General features: G+C 59.1%; 2 protein-coding genes across 2 annotated transcripts in view; both read left to right on the top strand.

The window, feature by feature from the left end:
* ATP13A2 (ATPase cation transporting 13A2) overlaps positions 1 to 3,273 on the top strand; it is a 32,103-nt gene extending 28,830 nt beyond the window's left edge. Inside the window, exons 27-28 of the mRNA XM_021549403.2 lie at positions 235 to 407; positions 516 to 3,273. Of these exons, the coding sequence (XP_021405078.2) occupies positions 235 to 407; positions 516 to 686 (344 nt within the window). The 3' untranslated portion in view covers positions 687 to 3,273. The remainder of the gene's footprint in view (positions 1 to 234; positions 408 to 515) is intronic.
* A 3,052-nt stretch (positions 3,274 to 6,325) lies between these two features.
* MFAP2 (microfibril associated protein 2) lies at positions 6,326 to 19,750 on the top strand. Its single transcript, XM_077788194.1, has 9 exons — positions 6,326 to 6,376; positions 10,958 to 11,064; positions 13,614 to 13,700; positions 15,266 to 15,292; positions 15,371 to 15,457; positions 18,125 to 18,166; positions 18,368 to 18,455; positions 18,561 to 18,634; positions 19,536 to 19,750. Exons 2-9 carry the CDS (start codon positions 11,028 to 11,030, stop codon positions 19,637 to 19,639), a joined length of 546 nt encoding a protein of 181 aa, XP_077644320.1. The 5' UTR covers positions 6,326 to 6,376; positions 10,958 to 11,027; the 3' UTR covers positions 19,640 to 19,750.
* The last annotated feature ends 1,790 nt before the right edge of the window (positions 19,751 to 21,540 follow it).

The raw sequence follows: 21,540 nt of genomic DNA, 5'->3' as shown, positions 1-21,540 counted from the left end.
TGGGACACCCATGGGGACACCCATGGGACACCCATGGGACACCCACAGGACACCCATGGGGACACCCATGGAACACCCATGGAGACACCCATGGAACACCCATGGGACACCCACAGGACACCCACGGGGAACCCACGGAGACACCCACAGGGACACCCATAGGACACCCATGGGACACCGAGAGCCACCAGCCCTCCCTCCCCTGCCCCTCACCCCGCCCCCTCCTGTCCCCAGTGCTCTTCCTGCTCGTCCTCATCCTGCTCTTCGGCCTGATGATCTGGCTGACCCTGTACCCACTGGGCTTCCCCAAATCCCTGCTGAAGCTCCAGCCCATCGAGGATCTCAGCTTCAAGTTGCTCCTCCTGGGCATTGCTGCCCTCAACTTCTTCGCTGCCTTCGTGCTGGAGGTGGGTCAGGGGGGGCTTTGGGATGGGGCATGCCCCTGGAGTTCCCCAGGTGGGCACGGGACTCTCCCGTCCTCCCCCAACCCCGTTGCCCTCCCGCTCTGGCCACAGACCGCCCTGGATCACGGCTTGCTCGGCTGCTTCCGAAGGCTGCGCCGGAAAAAGGCCTCCAAGAAGCTTTTCAAGAGGCTGGAGAAGGAGCTGAGCCAGCAGCAGCCGGCCTGGCCACCCCTGGACCAGCCCCTGTTTGCCACGCCCAGGATGTCCGTGGCTGTGAGATAGCAGCGCCAGCTGTGCCTCGGCCCCAGCCCGCGGACACTTCTTAATTTATTTATCCTGGAAAAAGCGGGGATGCGGCGGGCAGGATCCCTCGGCATCGCAGACGTGGATCCCATGGCCAGGCTGATCCCGTGGCCATGGTGATCCCACAGCCATGGTGATCCCACAGCCGTGGTGATCCCATGACCATGGTGATCCCACAGCCATGGTGATCCCACAGCCAAGGTGATCCCACAGCCCAGCCATGGTGATCCCACTGCCATGGTGATCCCATGACCACGCTGATCCCACAGCCAAGGTGATCCCACAGCCATGGTGATCCCACAGCCCAGCCATGGTGATCCCACTGCCATGGTGATCCCATGACCACGCTGATCCCACAGCCAAGGTGATCCCACAGCCATGGTGATCCCACAGCCATGCTGATCCCACAGCCCTGGTGATCCCACAGCCATGGTGATCCCACAGCCGTGGTGATCCCATGACCATGCTGATCCCACAGCCATGGTGATCCCACAGCCACGGTGATCCCATGACCATGCTGATCCCACAGCCATGGTGATCCCACAGCCATGGTGATCCCACTGCCATGGTGATCCCATGACCATGGTGATCCCACAGCCACGGTGATCCCATGACCATGGTGATCCCACAGCCATGGTGATCCCACAGCCAAGGTGATCCCACAGCCATGGTGATCCCACTGCCATGGTGATCCCATGACCACGCTGATCCCACAGCCAAGGTGATCCCACAGCCATGGTGATCCCACAGCCATGCTGATCCCACAGCCCTGGTGATCCCACAGCCATGGTGATCCCACAGCCGTGGTGATCCCATGACCATGCTGATCCCACAGCCATGGTGATCCCACAGCCACGGTGATCCCATGACCATGCTGATCCCACAGCCCTGGTGATCCCACAGCCATGGTGATCCCACTGCCATGGTGATCCCATGACCATGGTGATCCCACAGCCACGGTGATCCCATGACCATGGTGATCCCACAGCCATGCTGATCCCACAGCCAAGGTGATCCCACAGCCATGGTGATCCCACAGCCATGGTGATCCCACTGCCATGGTGATCCCATGACCACACTGATCCCACAGCCACACTGATCCCATGACCATGCTGATCCCGTGACCACGCTGATCCCACGGCCATGGTGATTCCATGACCATGCTGGTCCCATGGCCACGCTGACCCCATGGCCATGGCGATCCCACAGCCACGCTGATCCCGTGACCACACTGATCCCACAGCCACAGTGATCCTGTGGCCACCCTGATCCCACAGCCATGGTGGTCACACAGCCACACTGAGCCCATGGCCACCCTGATTGCCTGGCCACTCTGATCTCTGGTCCCACAGCCACACTGATCCCATGGCCACATTGATGCCGTGGCCATGGTGATCCCACAGGCATGGTGATCCCATAGCAGTGTTGATCCCAGAGCCACCCTGATCCCGTGGCCACCCTGATCCCTGATCCCACAGCCATGCTGATCCCATGGCCACAGTGATCCCTTGGCCACACTGATCCCACAGGCATGGTGACCCCATAGCTGTGTTGATCCCAGAGCCACCCTGATCCCGTGGCCACCCTGATCCCTGATCCCACAGCCATGCTGATCCCATGGCCATGGTGATCCCATGGCCACAATGATCCCTTGGCCACACTGATGCCGTGGCCACACTGATCCCACAGGCATGGTGACCCCATAGCTGTGTTGATCCCAGAGCCACCCTGATCCCGTGGCCACCCTGATCCCTGATCCCACAGCCATGGTGATCCCATGGCCACAATGATCCCTTGGCCACACTGATCCCACAGGCATGGTGACCCCATAGCTGTGTTGATCCCAGAGCCACCCTGATCCCATGGCCACCCTGATCCCACAGCCACTCTGATCTCTGATCCCACAGCTACCCTGATCCCACAGCTTGGTGGTCACACGGCCACACTGAGCCCATGGCCACCCTGATCCCTGATCCCACAGCCACGCTGATCCCACAGCCATGGGGATCCCGTGACCACCCTGATCCCACAGCCACGCTGATCCCACAGCCATGGTGATCCCGTGGCCACCCAGATCCCATGGCCACAGCCCAGAGGAGCAGGAGGTGGAGGAGGAGCGGGCGAGAAGATCCGGAGGAGGAGGAGGAGGATCCAGCACGGCTCTTCCTGCAGGCCTCCCCCCACTCCCACGCTGGCCACGCTTTGAGCCTCTCGTGGCCAGCCCAGGCCGCCAGGAGGGGGGTCCCTGCTGTCCCCAGCACCCCCAGCTGTGACACTGTGAAGCCCCAGGCCCCTCTAGATGTGTAGGGAGTTTACAGTCCCCGTTCCCAGCTTGCCGAGGCTGCTGCTCCATCCCCAGCGCCTGGGCCCCTTCTCCGCTTGGAATGCTCGGGCAGAGCACCTCTGCTCGGGGCCGGGACCTCTGTAGCATGACAGACCCCACAAATTCTCTATTTTTTAACTCTTTTTTTTTTTTCTCCCCCGTCGGGAAGGCGACGGCGCCGCTCGCGGGTTCCGGACGGGGCTGGCACGGGTCTTGTCCAATAAATTAACACTTATTTTCCTGGCTGCTCGTCCGTGCTGCCCGCTGGGGCTGGGTTTGGGGTGGCACGGGTGAGTGACCCTGGAGCAGGAGGAGGTTTCGGGGTCACCTCGTTCCCAGCCAGGCTGGGAAACTCTCGAGAGCAGGGCCTGGAGCCAGGGATGACACCGCTGGGATTCCCGCAGCCCAAACTGGGCTGAACAACCTCTCTCCAGCTGGAGTTTCCTAGAAAATCACAATCACGGCTGGAAAAGCCCAGGTGTCCTGGCTGAGACTCCGAAACCTCGCTCCTTCCACCGAGACGGAGCTGCCCACATCCCGCGGGGGTCTCCCGGGGTTTTCCAGCTGCCTCCCCGCATCCCGGGCTGCTCCTGCAGGGATCCGCTTCCAGGGAAATTCGGAACCCCCTCCGAGCTCCGGCGGCGCCTCCCTGCCCTGGGGAGCCGGGATTAGGGCAGGAAATGAGGCACAAGCAGAGGTAAGAGGTTTCCTGAAGGCCCGGCCAAGGCTGCGGTTGTTAAGCCAGGCTGGAAAATCCGAGCCCGCGGCGGCTCTGCCCGTTCCCGGCTGGCCCCGGGAGCCGCTTCCCCTTGGAATTCCCGAGCGCTCCGGGGCTGCTGGGCTTGGATGTTCCCGGCCCCGGGGCTGGAAAAGTTCATTTAATTCTTGACAGGCAGCTCCTGCCCGGGTGGAGCTGAACGGGGCTGGGAGGAGAACGGTGCCGCGGTGGGTGGTTTTGGGGTGCTTGGGGTGGTTTTACCCATCCTTCAGCCTGGAAATTGGGGGCGTTTTGGGGTCCTTTTGGTAGTTTAATTCATTCTCAGCCTGGAAACTGAGGTGGTTTTGGGGTCCTTGGGGTGGTTTTATTCATTCCCCAGCCTGGAAACTTAGGTGGTTTTGGGGTACTCTGGGTGGTTTTACTCATCCTTTAGCCTGGAAATTGGGGTGGTTTTGGGGTCTTTTGAATGGTTTTACCCATCCTTCAGCCTGGAAATTGGGGTCGTCTTGGGGTCCTTTTGGTAGTTTAATTCATTCCTCAGCCTGGAAATTAGGGGTGGTTTTGGGGTCTTTTGAATGGTTTTACCCATCCTTCAGGCTGGAAATTGGGGTGGTTTTGGGGTCCTGTTTTACCCATTCCTCAGCCTGGAAATTGAGGTGGTTTTGGGGTCCTTGGGGTGGTTTTATTCATTCCTCAGCGTGGAAATTGAGGTGGTTTTGGGGTCCTTGGGGTGGTTTAATTCATTCCTCAGCCTGGAAATTCAGGTGGTTTTGGGGTCCTTGGGGTGGTTTAATTCATTCCTCAGCCTGGAAATTGGGGTGGTTTTGGGGTCTTTTGAATGGTTTTACCCATCCTTTAGCCTGGAAATTGGGGTGGTTTTGGGATCCTTTGGCTGGTTTTACCCATCCTTCAGGCTGGAAGCTGAGGTGGTTTTGGGGTGCTTTGGGTGGATTTATTCATTCCCCAGCTTGGAAACTGGGGTGGTTTTGGGGTCCTTTTGGTAGTTTAATTCATTCCTCAGCCTGGAAAATGGGGTAGTTTTGGAGGCTTTTGAATGGTTTTACCCATCCTTTAGCCTGGAAACTGAGGTGGTTTTGGGGTGCTTGGGGTGGTTTTACCCATCCTTCAGCCTGGAAATTGGGGTCGTCTTGGGGTCCTTTTGGTAGTTTAATTCATTCCTCAGCCTGGAAATTAGGGGTGGTTTTGGGGTCTTTTGAATGGTTTTACCCATCCTTCAGGCTGGAAATTGAGGTGGTTTTGGGGTCCTTGGGGTGGTTTTATTCATTCCTCAGCCTGGAAATTGAGATGGTTTTGGGGTCCTTGGGGTGGTTTTATTCATTCCTCAGCCTGGAAATCGGGGTGGTTTTGGGGTCTTTTGAGTGGTTTTACCCATCCTTCAGGCTGGAAGCTGAGGTGGTTTTGGGGTCCTTGGGGTGGTTTTATTCATTCCTCAGCCTGGAAATTGGGGTGGTTTTGGGATCCTTTGGGTGGTTTTACCCATCCTTCAGGCTGGAAATTGAGGTGGTTTTGGGATCCTTTGGGTGGTTTTACCCATCCTTCAGGCTGGAAGCTGAGGTGGTTTTGGGGTCCTTGGGTTGGTTTTATTCATTCCTCAGCCTGGAAAAGCAGAGGAGAGGAGACAGGAGCATCTTCCAGCCCCATCTGCCTCTCATCCAGCTCTGAAAATCCCTTTTTCCCTGCGTTTTGCAGCTCTCAGAGCCTCTCCTGGTGCTCAGCCCTCGGCCAAACGCAGCGTGGGCTGCTGGCAATCCGATCCCACGGGAGAAAATCTCCTCTGCTCACCCCATCCCTCTCTCCAGAGACCTCCTCCCGCAGCCCAGCGCCCTCCCTCTGCTCCTTTCCTGCTTTTCACCCCAAACCTGCAGGATTCACTCCCTGCCGAGCCCGGGGGGGGTTTGGGATCATCCCGATCCTGCCGGGATCCTCCTCCAGGAGCAGGGGAAGGGGCCCCACGCCGGCACCGGGGGCTGCAGAGCCCCGGCCTGGCGGGGAAAAGCAGAATTTGGGTGATCCGGGTCCTTTTCTGCTCCGTCCCGGGATGAATCCCCCGCGGGGCTGCAGCATCCCCGCCTCTGGAGGGAATCAGGATCCAGCCCTGGCTCGGGAGGGATGCTGTGACCCCAGGATCGCAGATTTTGGGGGTGCAGTGATTTATTTTTTTTTTCCCCCCAAGAGCTATCAAGAGGTGACAAAAAAATCCCCGGGAAAATCTCCCTCCCTGCAGCCCCACAAACCCCGGCCCGCTCCGCGCGGGATCCTCCCCCCATCCTCGCTTTTCCATGGATTTTAAACTCATCCCGCCGGGGAAAAACCCCCAAAAACACCGAAGCCCCCCGTGCCCGGCGCCCCTGGCAGCGGGGCGCTCTGGCGGGTGGTTTTTTGGGGTTATTTGTGGGTTTTCCCCCTCCCAGGCCGCGCGGGAGGAGGAAGGGGCCGGCTCAGGTGTGGCTTTAGGACCCAGCGGATCCCCCGTGCTGGAGGTAGGAGGTTTTTTTGGGATTTTTTTTTTTTTTTTTGGTTGTTTTTTCTGACTCTCATTTCAAGAGTTTTGGGGAAGCAGAGACAGGAGACCGAGGCGGTGGGCGAGGGCAGAGCCGGCACTCACTGGTAAGGACCAGGCGAGGGAAACCCCCCCAAATTCCCGGGAATTCCGGGGACCCCCCACCCCACCCCCAGCAGCAAACGGGGCTGAACCCCCATTTTGGGGACTCTGTGAAATCACCTTAAAACTCCATCGGGTAAGAGCTCGGAAAAGTTTTTTTTTCAGCTTTTTAGCCTCAAAACGCCAACCCCCCCTGATTTTTGGGGTGCTGAAGGAACGGCAGCCGGGGGGGGGGGGGGGGACGACCCTTTTTTGAGGCCTGGCAGTTGTTGGAGATTTTTAACCACTTCCAAAAAGTCTAAAAATACCCCAAAGCCTGGAGGAAGCCGTGTGTTTTTTGGCTGTTTTTATTTTTAATTTTTTTTCTTTTCCATCGTGGAAAGAGATTGTAGAAAAGGGACCTTTTATTCCGATTTATTTTGGGGGACGGGTCCTTGAGGAAAAAGGGATGTGTGAAAACAGGGGATGGGGGCACCAAGTTCTTTACCTCTGGTTGGGGGCCAAAAAAAAAAAAAAATGGAATCCTTTAATATTCCCTTTGTTCTCCCACTCTCTGGCAACGAGAGAGCTAAAAAAAAAATAGAAAGAAAGAAAGAAAGAAAGGAAAAAGAAAAGAAAATGGGGGAAAAAAGGCTGGGGGAAGGTGGGGTTTAGCAGAATGAAAGGGACTGTGGTGTTCTTTCTCCGGGGTTGATTGTTCCCAGATGTGCAGTTGCAAAAACATCTGGCGCGGTCGGAGCCGCCGGACCCCCGCACGGAGGGAGCGGAGCCCGGGGAAGGGAAGGGGGAGCGGCGGGCGGGGCGGGACGGGGCTGGGGGCGGCCCCGGCACCCCTCGGTGGCCTGGGAGAAGGGGGACAGCGAGGGGACAGCGAGGGGACAGCGAGGGGACAGTGGGGACAGCGTCGGGACAGTGTGGGGACAGTGTGGGGACAGCGAGGGGACAGCGAGGGGACAGCGTGGGGACAGCGAGGGGACAGTGTGGGGACAGCGAGGGGACAGCGAGGGGACAGCGTGGGGACAGTGGGGACAGCGAGGGGACAGCGAGGGGACAGCGAGGGGACAGTGTGGGGACAGTGTGGGGACAGTGGGGACAGCGAGGGGACAGTGGGGACAGCGAGGGGACAGCGAGGGGACAGCGAGGGGACAGTGTGGGGACAGTGGGGACAGCGAGGGGACAGTGGGGACAGTGGGGACAGCGAGGGGACAGTGTGGGGACAGTGGGGACAGCGAGGGGACAGTGGGGACAGTGGGGACAGTGGGGACAGCGAGGGGACAGAGGGGACAGAGGGGACAGCGAGGGGACAGTGTGGGGACAGTGGGGACAGCGAGGGGACAGTGGGGACAGCGAGGGGACAGTGGGGATAGCGTGGGGACAGCGAGGGGACAGTGGGGACAGCGAGGGGACAGTGGGGATAGCGTGGGGACAGTGTGGGGACAGTGGGGACAGCGTGGGGACAGCGAGGGGACAGTGGGGACAGCGAGGGGACAGTGGGGATAGCGTGGGGACAGTGTGGGGACAGTGGGGACAGCGTGGGGACAGCGAGGGGACAGTGGGGACAGCGTGGGGACAGTGGGGACAGTGGGGACAGCGTGGGGACAGCGTGGGGAGAGTGGGGACACGAGGGGACAGCGAGGGGACAGTGTGGGGACAGTGGGGACAGTGTGGGGACAGCGAGGGGACAGTGTGGGGACAGTGTGGGGACAGTGGGGACAGCGAGGGGACAGTGTGGGGACAGTGTGGGGACAGTGTGGGGACAGTGGGGACAGCGAGGGGACAGTGGGGACAGCGAGGGGACAGCGAGGGGACAGTGTGGGGACAGTGTGGGGACAGTGGGGACAGTGGGGACAGTGAGGGGACAGTGGGGACAGTGGGGACAGCGAGTGGACAATGTAGGGACAGCGTGGGGACAGTGGGGACAGTGAGGGGACAGTGTGGGGACAGTGGGGACAGTGGGGACAGTGGGGACAGCGTGGGGACAGCGAGGGGACAATGTAGGGACAGCGTCGCTCCGGGGTCTTGGTCGGGGGCCGCCGCTGGCGTTGCCATCGGGGCAGACGTGACCCGACTGTCCCCAACGCGCGGCCAAACCCGGCGAGCTCCGGCCAAGTCCGGGGGAATTCAGGGAACTGGAGAGCGGGAGGAGCTCTGCGGGCTGGAGCTGGGCTGGCACGGAGGGCACGGCCCAGTCCTTGGCAGGGAAGGAGGGTGGGGATGGTCCAGAGGTGGTGTCTGTCCGTCCGTCCGTCCATCCATCATCCATCACCCATCCATCATCCAGCCAGCCAGCCAGCCAGCCAGCCATCATCCATCCATCCATCATCCATCCATCCATCCATCCATCATCCATCATCCATCCATCATCCATCCATCCATCCATCATCCATCATCCATCCATCATCCATCCATCCATCCATCATCCATCCATCCATCATCCATCCATCATCCATCCATCCATCCATCATCCATCATCCATCCATCATCCATCCATCCATCCATCATCCATCCATCCATCATCCATCCATCATCCATCCATCCATCCATCATCCATCATCCATCCATCATCCATCCATCATCCATCCATCCATCCATCATCCATCCATCCATCATCCATCCATCATCCATCCATCATCCATCCATCCATCCATCATCCATCATCCATCCATCATCCATCCATCCATCCATCCATCCATCCATCCATCCATCATCCATCCATCCATCCATCCATCATCCATCCATCCATCATCCATCATCCATCATCCATCCATCCATCCATCCATCCATCATCCATCCATCATCCATCCATCCATCCATCCATCCATCCATCCATCCATCCATCATCCATCCATCCATCCATCCATCATCCATCCATCCATCATCCATCATCCATCATCCATCATCCATCCATCCATCATCCATCCATCATCCATCCATCATCCATCCATCCATCATCCATCCATCCATCCATCATCCATCCATCCATCATCCATCCATCCATCCATCATCCATCCATCCATCATCCATCCATCCATCATCCATCCATCATCCATCCATCATCCATCCATCCATCATCCATCCATCCATCCATCATCCATCCATCCATCATCCATCCATCCATCCATCATCCATCCATCCATCCATCCATCCATCATCCATCCATCCATCATCCATCATCCATCCATCATCCATCCATCTATCCATCCATCCATCCATCATCCATCCATCCATCATCCATCCATCATCCATCCATCCATCATCCATCCATGGATTCCATCCATCCATCCATCCATCCATCCATCATCCATCCATCCATCATCCATCCATCCATCCATCCATCATCCATCCCTGTGTCCACCCATCCGTCCGTTCCAGGCAGGGTCTGGGTCAGTGCCTCCAGCAGCTCCGTTCCCGGAGCGGTGGATGCGGTTCCCATGGGAGGAGCTCTCTGGGGAGGAGCTTTGTGTGCTGGACGTGGTGCTGAGGGTGCTGAGGGTGCTGAGGGTGCTGGAGAGGAGCCGGGACCCGAGGGTGCCACAGGCTGGGTTTGGGGCAGGACAAGGCCCCTGGGAGGTGCCTCCAGGGACTCGGGTGGGTGGGGAACGGGACTGGGTACGGAGCGGGATGGGATCCCCGGAGGATCCCACAGTGGGGCTGGTGCGGGACGGGATTCCAGCGAGGATCCGGATGGGATCCCTGGAGGATCCCACTCTGGGGCTGGTGCGGGACGGGATTCCAGCGAGGATCCGGATGGGATCCCTGGAGGATCCCACAGTGGGGCTGGTGCGGGACGGGATTCCAGCGAGGATCCGGATGGGACCCCTGGGGGATCCCACACTGGGGCTGGTGTGGGACAGGATTCCATCGAGGATCCGGATGGGATCCCTGGAGGATCCCACAGTTTCAGGATGGGATCTCTAGAAGGTGTAGGATGTGATCCCTGGAGGATCCCACACTCTGGGGCTGGTGCATCCCGGGATGATGCTGGGAGAGATCCCAGATCCCGGGAATGATTCCAGGAGCGATCACAGATCTTGGGAATGATCCTGAGAGCAATCTCTCATCCCAGGAACGATCCCACATCCCCGGAATGATCCTGGGAGCGATCCCCCATCCCGGGAATGATCCTGGGAGCGATCCCAGATCTTGGGAATGATCCCAGGAGTGATCCCAGATCCCAGGAGTGATCCCAGATCCTGGGAATGATCCTGGGAGCGATCTCGCATCCTGGGAATGATCCCAGATCCCAGAAATTATCTTGGGAGCAATCCCAGGAGTGATCCTGGGAATTATCCCAGATCCCAGAAATTATCCTGGGAGCAATACCAGATTCTGGGAATGATCCTGGAAGTGATCCCCTGTCCCGGGAATGATCCTGGAAGCAATCCCAGATCCCAGGAATGATCCTGGGAGAGATCCCAGATCCCAGGAATGATTCTGGGAGCGATCCCCTTTCTGCCCTGGGCATATTCCAGGCCTTGGTCCTTGCAAATCCCCTGGGAAGGGGCGGGAAGCCTTTTTTGGGAAATCCCTTGGGAGATGTTTTGGGTGGCAGTGTCCCCGTGTGTCCCTCAGCGTCCCCTCCCCAGGAATTCCCTGCGCTCGCCTCCAGACTCCTCCGGCTGCGTCCCGGCCGCCCCGTCCCGTGGCTCCAGCAGGATGAGAGCGGCGCAGCTCCTGCTGCTGTGGCTGCCAGGTGAGTGTCGCCAGCGCCGGTGACAGCCCCGAAGCGCCGGCTCCGCTCGGACCGGCCGCATCCGCGTTTCCCAGCTCCGCTTTTACCGCTTTTCCTCATCCTTAAACCCTCCAGGGGCCCCAACTCTCATCTCCAGGGTCTAAACCACATTTCTAGAGCCAAACCCCTATTTTTATTTTTTTTTGTGTCCCCAAGCCTCATTTTTGCACCCCACAACTTCATTTTTATGTTCCAAATCCTAATTTTGAGGTCCCAAACCCTCAATTCTGTGTCCCAAAACCTCTTTTTTACATCCCCAAACCTAAGTTTTAGGTCCCAAATCTTCACTTTTGGAGCCCAAAGCTGATTCTGTGGTTAAAAACCTCATTTTTTACGGTACAAACTCTCATTTCTACGTCCCAAGAACCCCTTGGAGGCCTAATGGTTCATCTTATCACCCAAAACCTCATTTTTAAGGCCCAAAGTTTGGGTTTGAAAGTCCAAAGCCCCCGATTTAGAGGCCAAAGTTTTGTTTCTATACCCAAATACTCGATGTTTCAGCCCAAAACCTCATTTTTACCTTCCAGAATCTCATTTCGGGGCTCAAAGCCTCCAAAAATTAATTTTTAGGGCGCAAAGTGTCAATTTTTGGTACCAAAGCATCGTTTGAGGGATGATCGGGAGGTGGCCAGTGATTTTTGGGAGTTCACGCATTCCCCCGTTATTTCCCAAAATTCCCCAAAATCCCACTTCGGGCTCATCTTTAGGCTGGGATTGGCTCTGAGCTGGCACCAAGCGAGTCCCAAAACCGGGACAAAATCCAGGGAAATGGGATTTATTCACCCGCCCGGGGGCTGCCAGAGGGGATGGGAACGAGCAGGGAGGTGGAAGCGGCTCCACAAAAAATCCTGGAGCATGTCTGGGAATCCCTTCCCGGGATTCCGATCCCTTCCCGGGATTCCCGTCCCTTCCCGGGATTCCGATCCTTTCCCCAATTCTGGTTCCTTCCTGGGGATCCCTTCCCCGGGATTCCAATCCCTTCCCAGGATTCCAATCCTTTCCCCGGGATTCCGGTCCCTTCCTGGGGATCCCTTCCCGGGATTCCCGTCCCTTCCTGGGATTCCCATCCCTTCCCAAATTCTGGTTCCTTCCTGGCTATCCCTTCCCTGGGATTCCGGTCTCTTCCTCGAGTTTCCGATCCCTTCCCAGGAATTCCTGGGGACCCTTCCCCAAGGATCCTTTCCCAGGGATTCCAGTCCCTTCCGGGAGATTCCGGTTCCTTTCCCGGGATTCTGGTCCTTTCCCGAGATTCTGTTCCCTTTCCCGGGATTCCGATCCCTTCCTGGGATTCCGGTCCCTCCGACTCTTCCACGCTGGATTTGGAGCCGTTTCCCCGGATCCGCGGCAGGATGAGCTCCCAGGGGATGGAGGGGCTTGGAGCATCCCGGGCTCAGCCGGGATCCTGTGGGATCACCCCGGGATCACCCCTGGGGTCACCCTGGGGTCACCCCTGGGGTCACCCCTGGGATCACCCTGGGATCACCCTGGGATCACCCTGGGGTCACCCTGGGATCACCCCGGGATCACCCCGGGATCACCCCGGGATCACCCCTGGGTGCTGCAGGGACCCCGGCCTGGGGCTGATCCTGCATCCCTGAGCATCCCAAATCCCGCTCCTGCTCTCCTGGGGCCGCCCAGTTCAGGGTGTCCATGGGAATCCCAGATCCCGGTTTGGAATGTCCATGGGAATCCTGGATCCCGGTTCGGGGTGTCCCTGGGAATCCCAGATCCCGGTTTGGAATGTCCATGGGAATCCTGGATCCCAGTTCAGGGTGTCCTTGGGAATTCTGGATCCCAGTTCAGGGTGTCCTTGGGAATTCTGGATCCCGGTTCGGGTGTCCCTGGGAATCCCGGTCCTGGTTCGGGTGTCCCTGGGAATTCCAGTGCCGGTTCAGGGTGTCAGATCCCGGTTCGGGTGTCCCTGGGAATCCTAGATCCCGGTTCAGGGTGTCAGATCCCGGTTCAGGTGTCCCTGGGAATCCCGGTCTTGGCTCGGGTGTCCCTGGGAATCTCAGTGCCGGTTCGGGTGTCAGATCCCGGTTCGGGTGTCCCTGGGAATCCCAGTGCCGGTTCGGGTGTCAGATCCCGGTTTGGGTATCCCTGGGAATCCTGGTCTTGGCTCGGGTGTCCCTGGGAATGCCGGTGCCGGTTCGGGTGTCCCTGGGAATGCTGGTGCCGGTTTGGGTGTCCCTGGGAATCCCGAATCCCGGTTCAGGGTGTCAGATCCCGGTTCAGGTGTCCCTGGGAATCTCAGTGCCAGTTCGGGTGTCAGATCCCAGTTTGGGTGTCCCTGGGAATCCTGAATTCCGGTTCAGGGTGTCAGATCCCGGTTCGGGTGTCCCTGGGAATGCCGGTGCCGGTTTGGGTGTCCCTGGGAATCCCGAATCCCGGTTCAGGGTGTCAGATCCCGGTTCGGGTGTCCCTGGGAATGCCGGTCTTGGCTCGGGTGTTCTGGGAATGCCGGTGCCGGTTCCGTGCCGTGCCTGCCGACCCGTGCCCGTGTCCCGCAGCGCTCCTGGTGCAGGGACAGTTCAGCCGCTTCGAGGGCATCGCCTACCCCGAGCCAGTCCAGTACTCCCAGTACGACCAGCAGGCAGGTGAGAGCCCGCACAGCGCCCGGCCCTCCATCCCCATCCCATCCCAATTCCATCCCCATCCTGATCCCAATCCCAATCCCAATCCCCATCCTGATCCTGATTCCCATCCCATCCCCATCCCCATCCCCATCCCCATCCCCATCCCGATCCCCATCCAGATCCCCATCCCCATCCAGATCCCCATCCCATCCCATCCCCATCCCCATCCCAATCCCATCCTCATCCCGATCCCCATCCAGATCCCCATCCCTATCCAGATCCCCATCCCCATCCCGATCCCCATCCAGATCCCCATCCCATCCCATCCCATCCCATCCCATCCCATCCCATCCCATCCCATCCCATCCCATCCCATCCCATCCCATCCCATCCCATCCCATCCCAATCCCATCCCAATCCCATCCCATCCCCATCCCATCCCATCCCCATCCCATCCCATCCCATCCCAATCCCATCCCAATCCCATCCCATCCCATCCCATCCCATCCCCATCCCATCCCATCCCATCCCAATCCCATCCCATCCCATCCCGCTCTCCTGGGCTCCTCTTCCTCTGTCTGGAATTCTCAACCTTCCCAGCTCCTCCCTCTGCACTCACTGATGGTCCTTTATTAACCCTTTATCCAATCCTTTATTATCCAATCCTTTATTATCCAATCCTTTATTATCCAATCCTTCATTAACCCTTTATCCAATCCTTTATTATCCAATCCTTTACTATCCAATCCTTTATTAACCCTTTATCCAATCCTTCATTATCCAATCCTTCATTAACCCTTTATCCAATCCTTTATTATCCAATCCTTTATTAATCCCTTATCCAATCCTTCATTAACCCTTTATCCAATCCTTTATTAACCCTTTATCCAATCCTTCATTATCCAATCCTTTATTAACCCTTTATCCAATCCTTTATTATCCAATCCTTTATTAACCCTTTATCCAATCCTTTATTATCCAATCCTTCATTAATCCTTTATCCAATCCTTCATTATCCAATCCTTTATTAACCCTTTATCCAATCCTTCATTACCCAATCCTTTATTAACCCTTTATCCAATCCATTATTATCCAATCCTTCATTATCCAATCCTTTATTAACCCTTTATCCAATTCCTTATTAACCCCTTAGCCAATCCTTTATTAATCTTTTATCCAATTCCTTATTAACCCCTTAGCCAATCCTTTATTAATCTTTTATCCAATTCTTAATATCCCTTTATCCAATCCTTTATTATCCCTTTATCCAGTTGTTAAATCTTTATCCAATTCTTTATTACCCCTTCATCGAATCCCTTATTAAACCTTTATCGAACACCTTATTAATCCTTTATGCAATTTTTTGTTAAACCTTTATCCACCTATTTATTAGAAGTTTCTCTTTGAAGCTGTATCCATCCCAAATCCCCGCGTGTGGGAAGTGGCCCAGGCTCATCCCGGGAGGGGCTGCGGGAGTTCTCCCGACCCCCCAGGGAATTCCAGGGATCCCATTTCCCACTCCCGGTCCCCACGGGATGAGTTTTGTCCCCGAGCCCACCCTCCGCCTGTTTCTGTTTTATCCCCAGAAATTCAGGATTACTACGACTACCACGGTGAGTGTTTCCCTGGGGGATGCCGGGGTGGGGGGATCGGGATTTTGGGGTGTCCCTGCACGGGGTCTTTCCTCGCAGATGTCACCCCCCGAGCCCCGGAGGAGCAGTTCCGGTACCAATCCCAGCAGCAATCCCAGCAGGAAACCGTGCCAGCCCCGACCCCAGGTGGGTGACAGCCCCCGGAGTGGGTGACAGCTCCCCCGGGGTGGGTGACGGTCACCAGGATGGGTGACAGCCCCCGGAGTGGGTGACAGCTCCCCCGGGGTGGGTGACAGTCACCAGGATGGGTGACAGCTCCCCGGAGTGGGTGACAGCCCCTGGGATGGGTGACAGCTCCCCGGAGTGGGTGACAGCTCCCCCGGGGTGGGTGACAGCCCCCGGAGTGGGTGACAGCTCCCTGAGTGGGTGACAGCTCCCCTGGGGTGGGTGACAGCCCCCGGAGTGGGTGACAGCTCCCCCGGGGTGGGTGACGGTCACCAGGATGAGTGACAGCCCCCTGAGGTGGGTGATAGTCACCAGGATGAGTGACAGTCCCCAAAGTGGGTGACAGCCCCTGGGATGAGTGACAATCACCAGAATGGGTGACAGCCCCCTGAGGGGGGTGACAGCCCCCCGGGGTGGGTGACAGCCCCCGGGGTGGGTGACAGCCCCCGGAGTGGGTGACAGCCCCCGGGGTGGGTGACAGCCCCGGGGATGGGTGACAGCTCCCCCGGGGTGGGTGACAGCCCCGGGGATGGGTGACAGCTCCCCCGGGGTGGGTGACAGCCCCCAAGGTGGGTGACAGCTCCCCCGGGGTGGGTGACAGCCCCGGGGATGGGTGACAGCTCCCCTGGGGTGGGTGACAGCCCCCCGGGGTGGGTGACAGCCCCCGGGGTGGGTGACAGCCCTGGCACTGGGGTCCCTCCGTCCTTTCCCTGCCCCCCAGCCCAGCTGTGCCCCCCCCGTGGCATCCAGTGGGTGCCAAGGGTGCTCCAGCCCTAAAATCCAGGGAAAGGCAGGGAGGCGCTCCTGCCACATCCTGAAATTCCCTCCCCTGTCCCCTTTCCCCTGTCCCCCTGTCCCCTGTCCCCTTTCCCCTGTCCCCCTGTCCCCTGTCCCCTTTCCCCTGTCCTTGTCCCCATCCCCTGTCCCCCTGTCCCCTGTCCCCTGTCCCCCTCCCCTGTCCCCTGTCCCCTGTCCCCTGTCCCCTGTCCCCTGTCCCCTTTCCCCTGTCCCCTGTCCCCTGTCCCCTGTCCCCTGTCCCTTTTCCCCTGTCCCCTGTCCCCTTTCCCCTGTCCCCTGTCCCCTGTCCCCTGTCCCCCTCCCCTGTCCCCTGTCCCCCTGTCCCCTGTCCCCCTCCCCTGTCCCCTGTCCCCTGTCCCCTGTTCCCCTCCCCTGTCCCCTGTCCCTTTTCCCCTGTCCCTGTCCCCTGTCCCCTGTCCCCTGTCCCCTGTCCCCTGTCCCTTTTCCCCTGTCCCCTGTCCCCTTTCCCCTGTCCCCCTGTCCCCTGTCCCCTGTCCCCTGTCCCCTGTCCCTGTCCCCTGTCCCCTGTCCCCTGTCCCCTGTCCCTTTTCCCCTGTCCCCTGTCCCCTTTCCCCTGTCCCCTGTCCCCTGTCCCCTGTCCCCTGTCCCCTGTCCCTGTCCCTGTCCCCTGTCCCCTGTCCCCTGTCCCCTTTCCCCTGTCCCCTGTCCCCTGTCCCCTGTCCCCTGTCCCCTGTCCCCTTTCCCCTGTCCCTGTCCCCTGTCCCCTGTCCCCTGTCCCCTGTCCCCTGTCCCCTGTCCCCTTTCCCCTGTCCCCTGTCCCCTGTCCCCTGTCCCCCTGTCCCCTGTCCCCTGTCCCCTGTCCCCTGTCCCTGTCCCCTGTCCCCTGTCCCCTGTCCCCTGTCCCCTGTCCCTTTTCCCCTGTCCCCTGTCCCCTTTCCCCTGTCCCCTGTCCCCTGTCCCCTGTCCCCCTCCCCTGTCCCCTGTCCCCTGTCCCCTGTTCCCCTCCCCTGTCCCCTGTCCCTTTTCCCCTGTCCCCTGTCCCCTGTCCCCTGTCCCCTGTCCCCTGTCCCCTGTCCCTTTTCCCCTGTCCCCTGTCCCCTTTCCCCTGTCCCCTGTCCCCTGTCCCCTGTCCCCCTCCCCTGTCCCCTGTCCCCCTGTCCCCTGTCCCCCTCCCCTGTCCCCTGTCCCTGTCCCCTGTCCCCTGTCCCCTGTCCCCTGTCCCCTGTCCCCTGTCCCCTGTCCCCCTCCCCTGTCCCCTGTCCCCCTGTCCCCTGTCCCCCTCCCCTGTCCCCTGTCCCCTGTCCCCTGTTCCCCTCCCCTGTCCCCTGTCCCTTTTCCCCTGTCCCTGTCCCCTGTCCCCTGTCCCCTGTCCCCTGTCCCCTGTCCCTTTTCCCCTGTCCCCTGTCCCTTTCCCCTGTCCCCTGTCCCCTGTCCCCTGTCCCCTGTCCCCTGTCCCTGTCCCTGTCCCCTGTCCCCTGTCCCTGTCCCCTGTCCCCTGTCCCCTGTCCCCTGTCCCCTGTCCCCTTTCCCCTGTCCCCTGTCCCCTGTCCCCTGTCCCCCTGTCCCTGTCCCCTGTCCCCTGTCCCCTGTCCCTGTCCCCTGTCCCCTGTCCCCTGTCCCCTGTCCCCTGTCCCTTTTCCCCTGTCCCCTGTCCCCTTTCCCCTGTCCCCTGTCCCCTGTCCCCTGTCCCCCCTCCCCTGTCCCCTGTCCCCTGTCCCCTGTTCCCCTCCCCTGTCCCCTGTCCCCTTTCCCCTGTCCCCTGTCCCCTGTCCCCTGTCCCCCTGTCCCCTGTCCCCTGTCCCTTTTCCCCTGTCCCCTGTCCCCTGTCCCCTGTCCCCATCCCCTGTCCCTGTCCCCTGTCCCCCTCAGCTGCGGTGCCCGAGACGGAGCCCACGGAGCCGGGACCGCTCGGTGAGTGCCGATCCCATTCCCGGTCCCGGTGCCGGGGGGACAGCCGGGCAGGAGAGGGGACAGGCGGGGATGGGGAGGTGACAGCCGGGGCTGGGGCAGGGGAGGCGGCAGCCGGAGTTCCCGGTGAGGAATTCCCGGAGTTCCCGGTGAGGAATTCCCGGAGTTCCCGGTGAGGAATTCCCGGTGCTGCCGGTTCCGCAGACTGCCGGGAGGAGCAGTACCCCTGCACCCGGCTCTACTCCGTGCACAAGCCCTGCAAGCAGTGCCTGAACGAGATCTGCTTCTACAGGTGCGTGCGGGAGCGGGGGCACATCCCCTGATCCCCCTGACCGGGGATTTTGGGAACCCCTCCGCTTTACACCCCCTTTCCTTTCCATCCCAAAAAAATTCCCAGCCTCCGCCGCGTTTACGTCATCAACAAGGAGATCTGCGTCCGCACCGTGTGCGCCCACGAGGAGCTGCTGCGAGGTGAGGGGGGCACCCCAAAAATTCGGGATCGTCCCCACCCAAATCCCCTTTTCCCGTAACTCCGGGGAGGGAAAATCCCGCGGGAGCCCCGGAGCAGAGCGGGGGTCGCGCTGTGGGGTGGGGCTGGGCTGGGGGGATTGCCCTCGCTGCTCTCCAGGAGTTTTTCCCACATCCAGGGCTAATCCTGCCGCTGTCGAGGCGGGATGGGAATGAATAGACTTGACTCAGAAGGATGTGAGAGTGAAACTCTGATTTATTCAAAATACCCCGTTCTTTTATACAGAGCTTTGTGAGGGCCAACTGCACTGGTCCCAAAGTGAAAACAATTCACCCCATTGGTGCAAAGTGCTTGACGCACAGTGATAGAATTTAACTATAAAGAATGTGAAAAACAGGAGAGATAAAGAATTATTTACATTCTTCTGCAGCTCTTTCCCAGCTTTTTGCCTGGCTGGAAACTCTCGGTTTCTCTCTTTGGCTGAATCCGAGTCCCACACAGGTGCCGTGTCCGCGGGGTTTTTGGACACTCCAGGGGTGCTGATTCCACCCTCCCTTGGTCAGGCTGTTCCAGGGCTGTGAGGAAGTCTTGCCCAATATCCTGTTGCTGTCAAGGCGGGATGGGAATGAATAGAATTGACCCAGAAGGATGTGAGAGTGAAACTCTGATTTATTCAAAATACACTGCTCTTTTATACAGAGCTTTGTGAGGACCAACTCCATTTGTTCTGAAGTGAAAACAACTCACCGCACTGGTGTACAGTGATAGAACTTAACTGTAAACAATGTGAACAACAGGAGAGATAAAGAATTATTTACATTTTTCTCCAGCTCTTTCCCAGGCTTCTGCCTGGCTGGAAACTCTCCGTTTCTCTCTCTGACCGAGTCCCTCTCTCTCCTGCAGCCGACCTGTGCCGGGACAAGTTCTCCAAGTGCGGCGTGATGGCCACGAGCGGCCTGTGCCAGAGCGTGGCCGCGTCCTGCGCCCGCAGCTGCGGCGGCTGCTGAGCCCCGGCCGCGCGTGGGCCCCGGGACCCCCGGGACCCCCTTCCCTTCGTGCACATAATAATTAAACCGAGGGGGGGTTGTTATTTCGGCGCCGTCCTCTCTTCCGCGGGAGGGTCCTGCGGCTCCCGGCTCCTTCCTTTGGGGTTATTCCCGATTTGTGGGCTACTTCCTTCGAGATTATTCCCGATTTGTGGGGTCCTGGCTCCTTCCTTTGGGGTTATTCCCGATTTGTGGGGTCCTTCCTTCGAGATTATTCCTGATTTGTGGGGTCCTGGCTCCTTCCTTTGGGATTTTTCCCGATTTGTGGGGTCCTTCCTTCGAGATTATTCCCGATTTGTGGGGTCCTGGCTCCCTCTTTTGGAATGATTCCCGATTTCTGGGCTCCCTCCTTTGGGATTATTCCCAATTTTTGGGCTCCCGGCTCCCTCCTTTGGGATTATTCCCAATTTCTGGGCTCCCGGCTCCCTCCTTTGGGATTATTCCCAATTTCTGGACTCCCAGCTCCCTCCTTTGGAATTATTTCCAATTTCTGGGCTCCCAGCTCCCTCCTTTGGGATTATTCCCAATTTTTGGGCTCCCGGCTCCCTCCTTTCGGATTATTCCCAATTTTTGGGCTCCCAGCTCCCTCCTTTGGGATTATTCCCAATTTCTGGGCTCCCAGCTCCCTCCTTTGTGATTATTCCCAATTTCTGGACTCCCAGCTCTTTCCTTTTGGAATTATTCCCAATTTCTGGGCTCCCGGCTCCCTCCTTTGGGATTATTCCCAATTTCTGGGCTCCCGGCTCCCTCCTCTGTGATTTTTCCCCATTTCTGGGGTGTTTCTGACAATTGGAACAATTCCCAGCGCCGTACACGGGGGGTGGGACGGTTTGGGGGGCTTTGGGGTGTAAAATGGTCAATTTTGGGGTGGCGGTTGGGGGAGGTGGGGGCTCGGTTTGGGGCAGCTCCTACAGAAGATGCGCAGGATGGAAAGATTTGGGGTGAGGTCTGGGTCACTTGGAGACAAAGGGGTGTGGGGTGGGTGTGGGGTGGGTTTGGGTGGGTGTGGGTGGGTGTGGGTGGGTGTGGGTGGGTTTGGGGTGGGTTTGGGTGGGTGTGGGTGGGTGTGGGTGGGTGTGGGGTGGGTGTGGGTGGGTGTGGGTGGGTTTGGGGTGGGTTTGGGGTGGGTTTGGGTGGGTGTGGGTGGGTTTGGGGTGGGTATGGGGTGGGTGTGGGTGGGTGTGGGTGGGTGTGGGGTGGGTGTGGGTGGGTGTGGGTGGGTTTGGGGTGGGTTTGGGGTGGGTTTGGGTGGGTTTGGGGTGGGTGTGGGGTGGGTGTGGGGTGGGTGTGGGTGGGTTTGGGTGGGTGTGGGGTGGGTGTGGGTGTGGGGTGGGTTTGGGTGGGTGTGGGTGGGTGTGGGTGGGTTTGGGGTGGGTGTGGGTGGGTGTGGGGTGGGTGTGGGTGGGTTTGGGGTGGGTGTGGGTGGGTGTGGGGTGGGTGTGGGGTGGGTGTGGGTGGGTGTGGGTGGGTGTGGGTGGGTGTGGGTGGGTTTGGGGTGGGTTGGGGTGGGTGTGGGGTGGGTGTGGGTGGGTGTGGGTGGGTTTGGGTGGGTTTGGGTGGGTTTGGGTGGGTGTGGGGTGGGTGTGGGTGGGTGTGGGTGGGTGTGGGGTGGGTGTGGGGTGGGTGTGGGTGGTTGTGGGTGGGTGTGGGGCGGGTTTGGGGTGGGTGTGGGTGGGTGTGGGGTGGGTTTGGGTGGGTGTGGGTGGGTTTGGGTGGGTGTGGGGTGGGTGTGGGTGGGTGTGGGTGGGTTTGGGTGTGGGGTGGGTTTGGGGTGGGTTTGGGGTGGGTGTGGGTGGGTTTGGGTGGGTTTGGGTGGGTGTGGGTGGGTGTGGGTGGGTGTGGGTGGGTGTGGGTGGGTTTGG

This window comes from Lonchura striata, chromosome 24, assembly GCF_046129695.1.
Source record: "Lonchura striata isolate bLonStr1 chromosome 24, bLonStr1.mat, whole genome shotgun sequence".
Classification (NCBI taxonomy): domain Eukaryota; kingdom Metazoa; phylum Chordata; class Aves; order Passeriformes; family Estrildidae; genus Lonchura; species Lonchura striata.
This window is presented reverse-complemented; position numbering and strand designations above follow the sequence as displayed.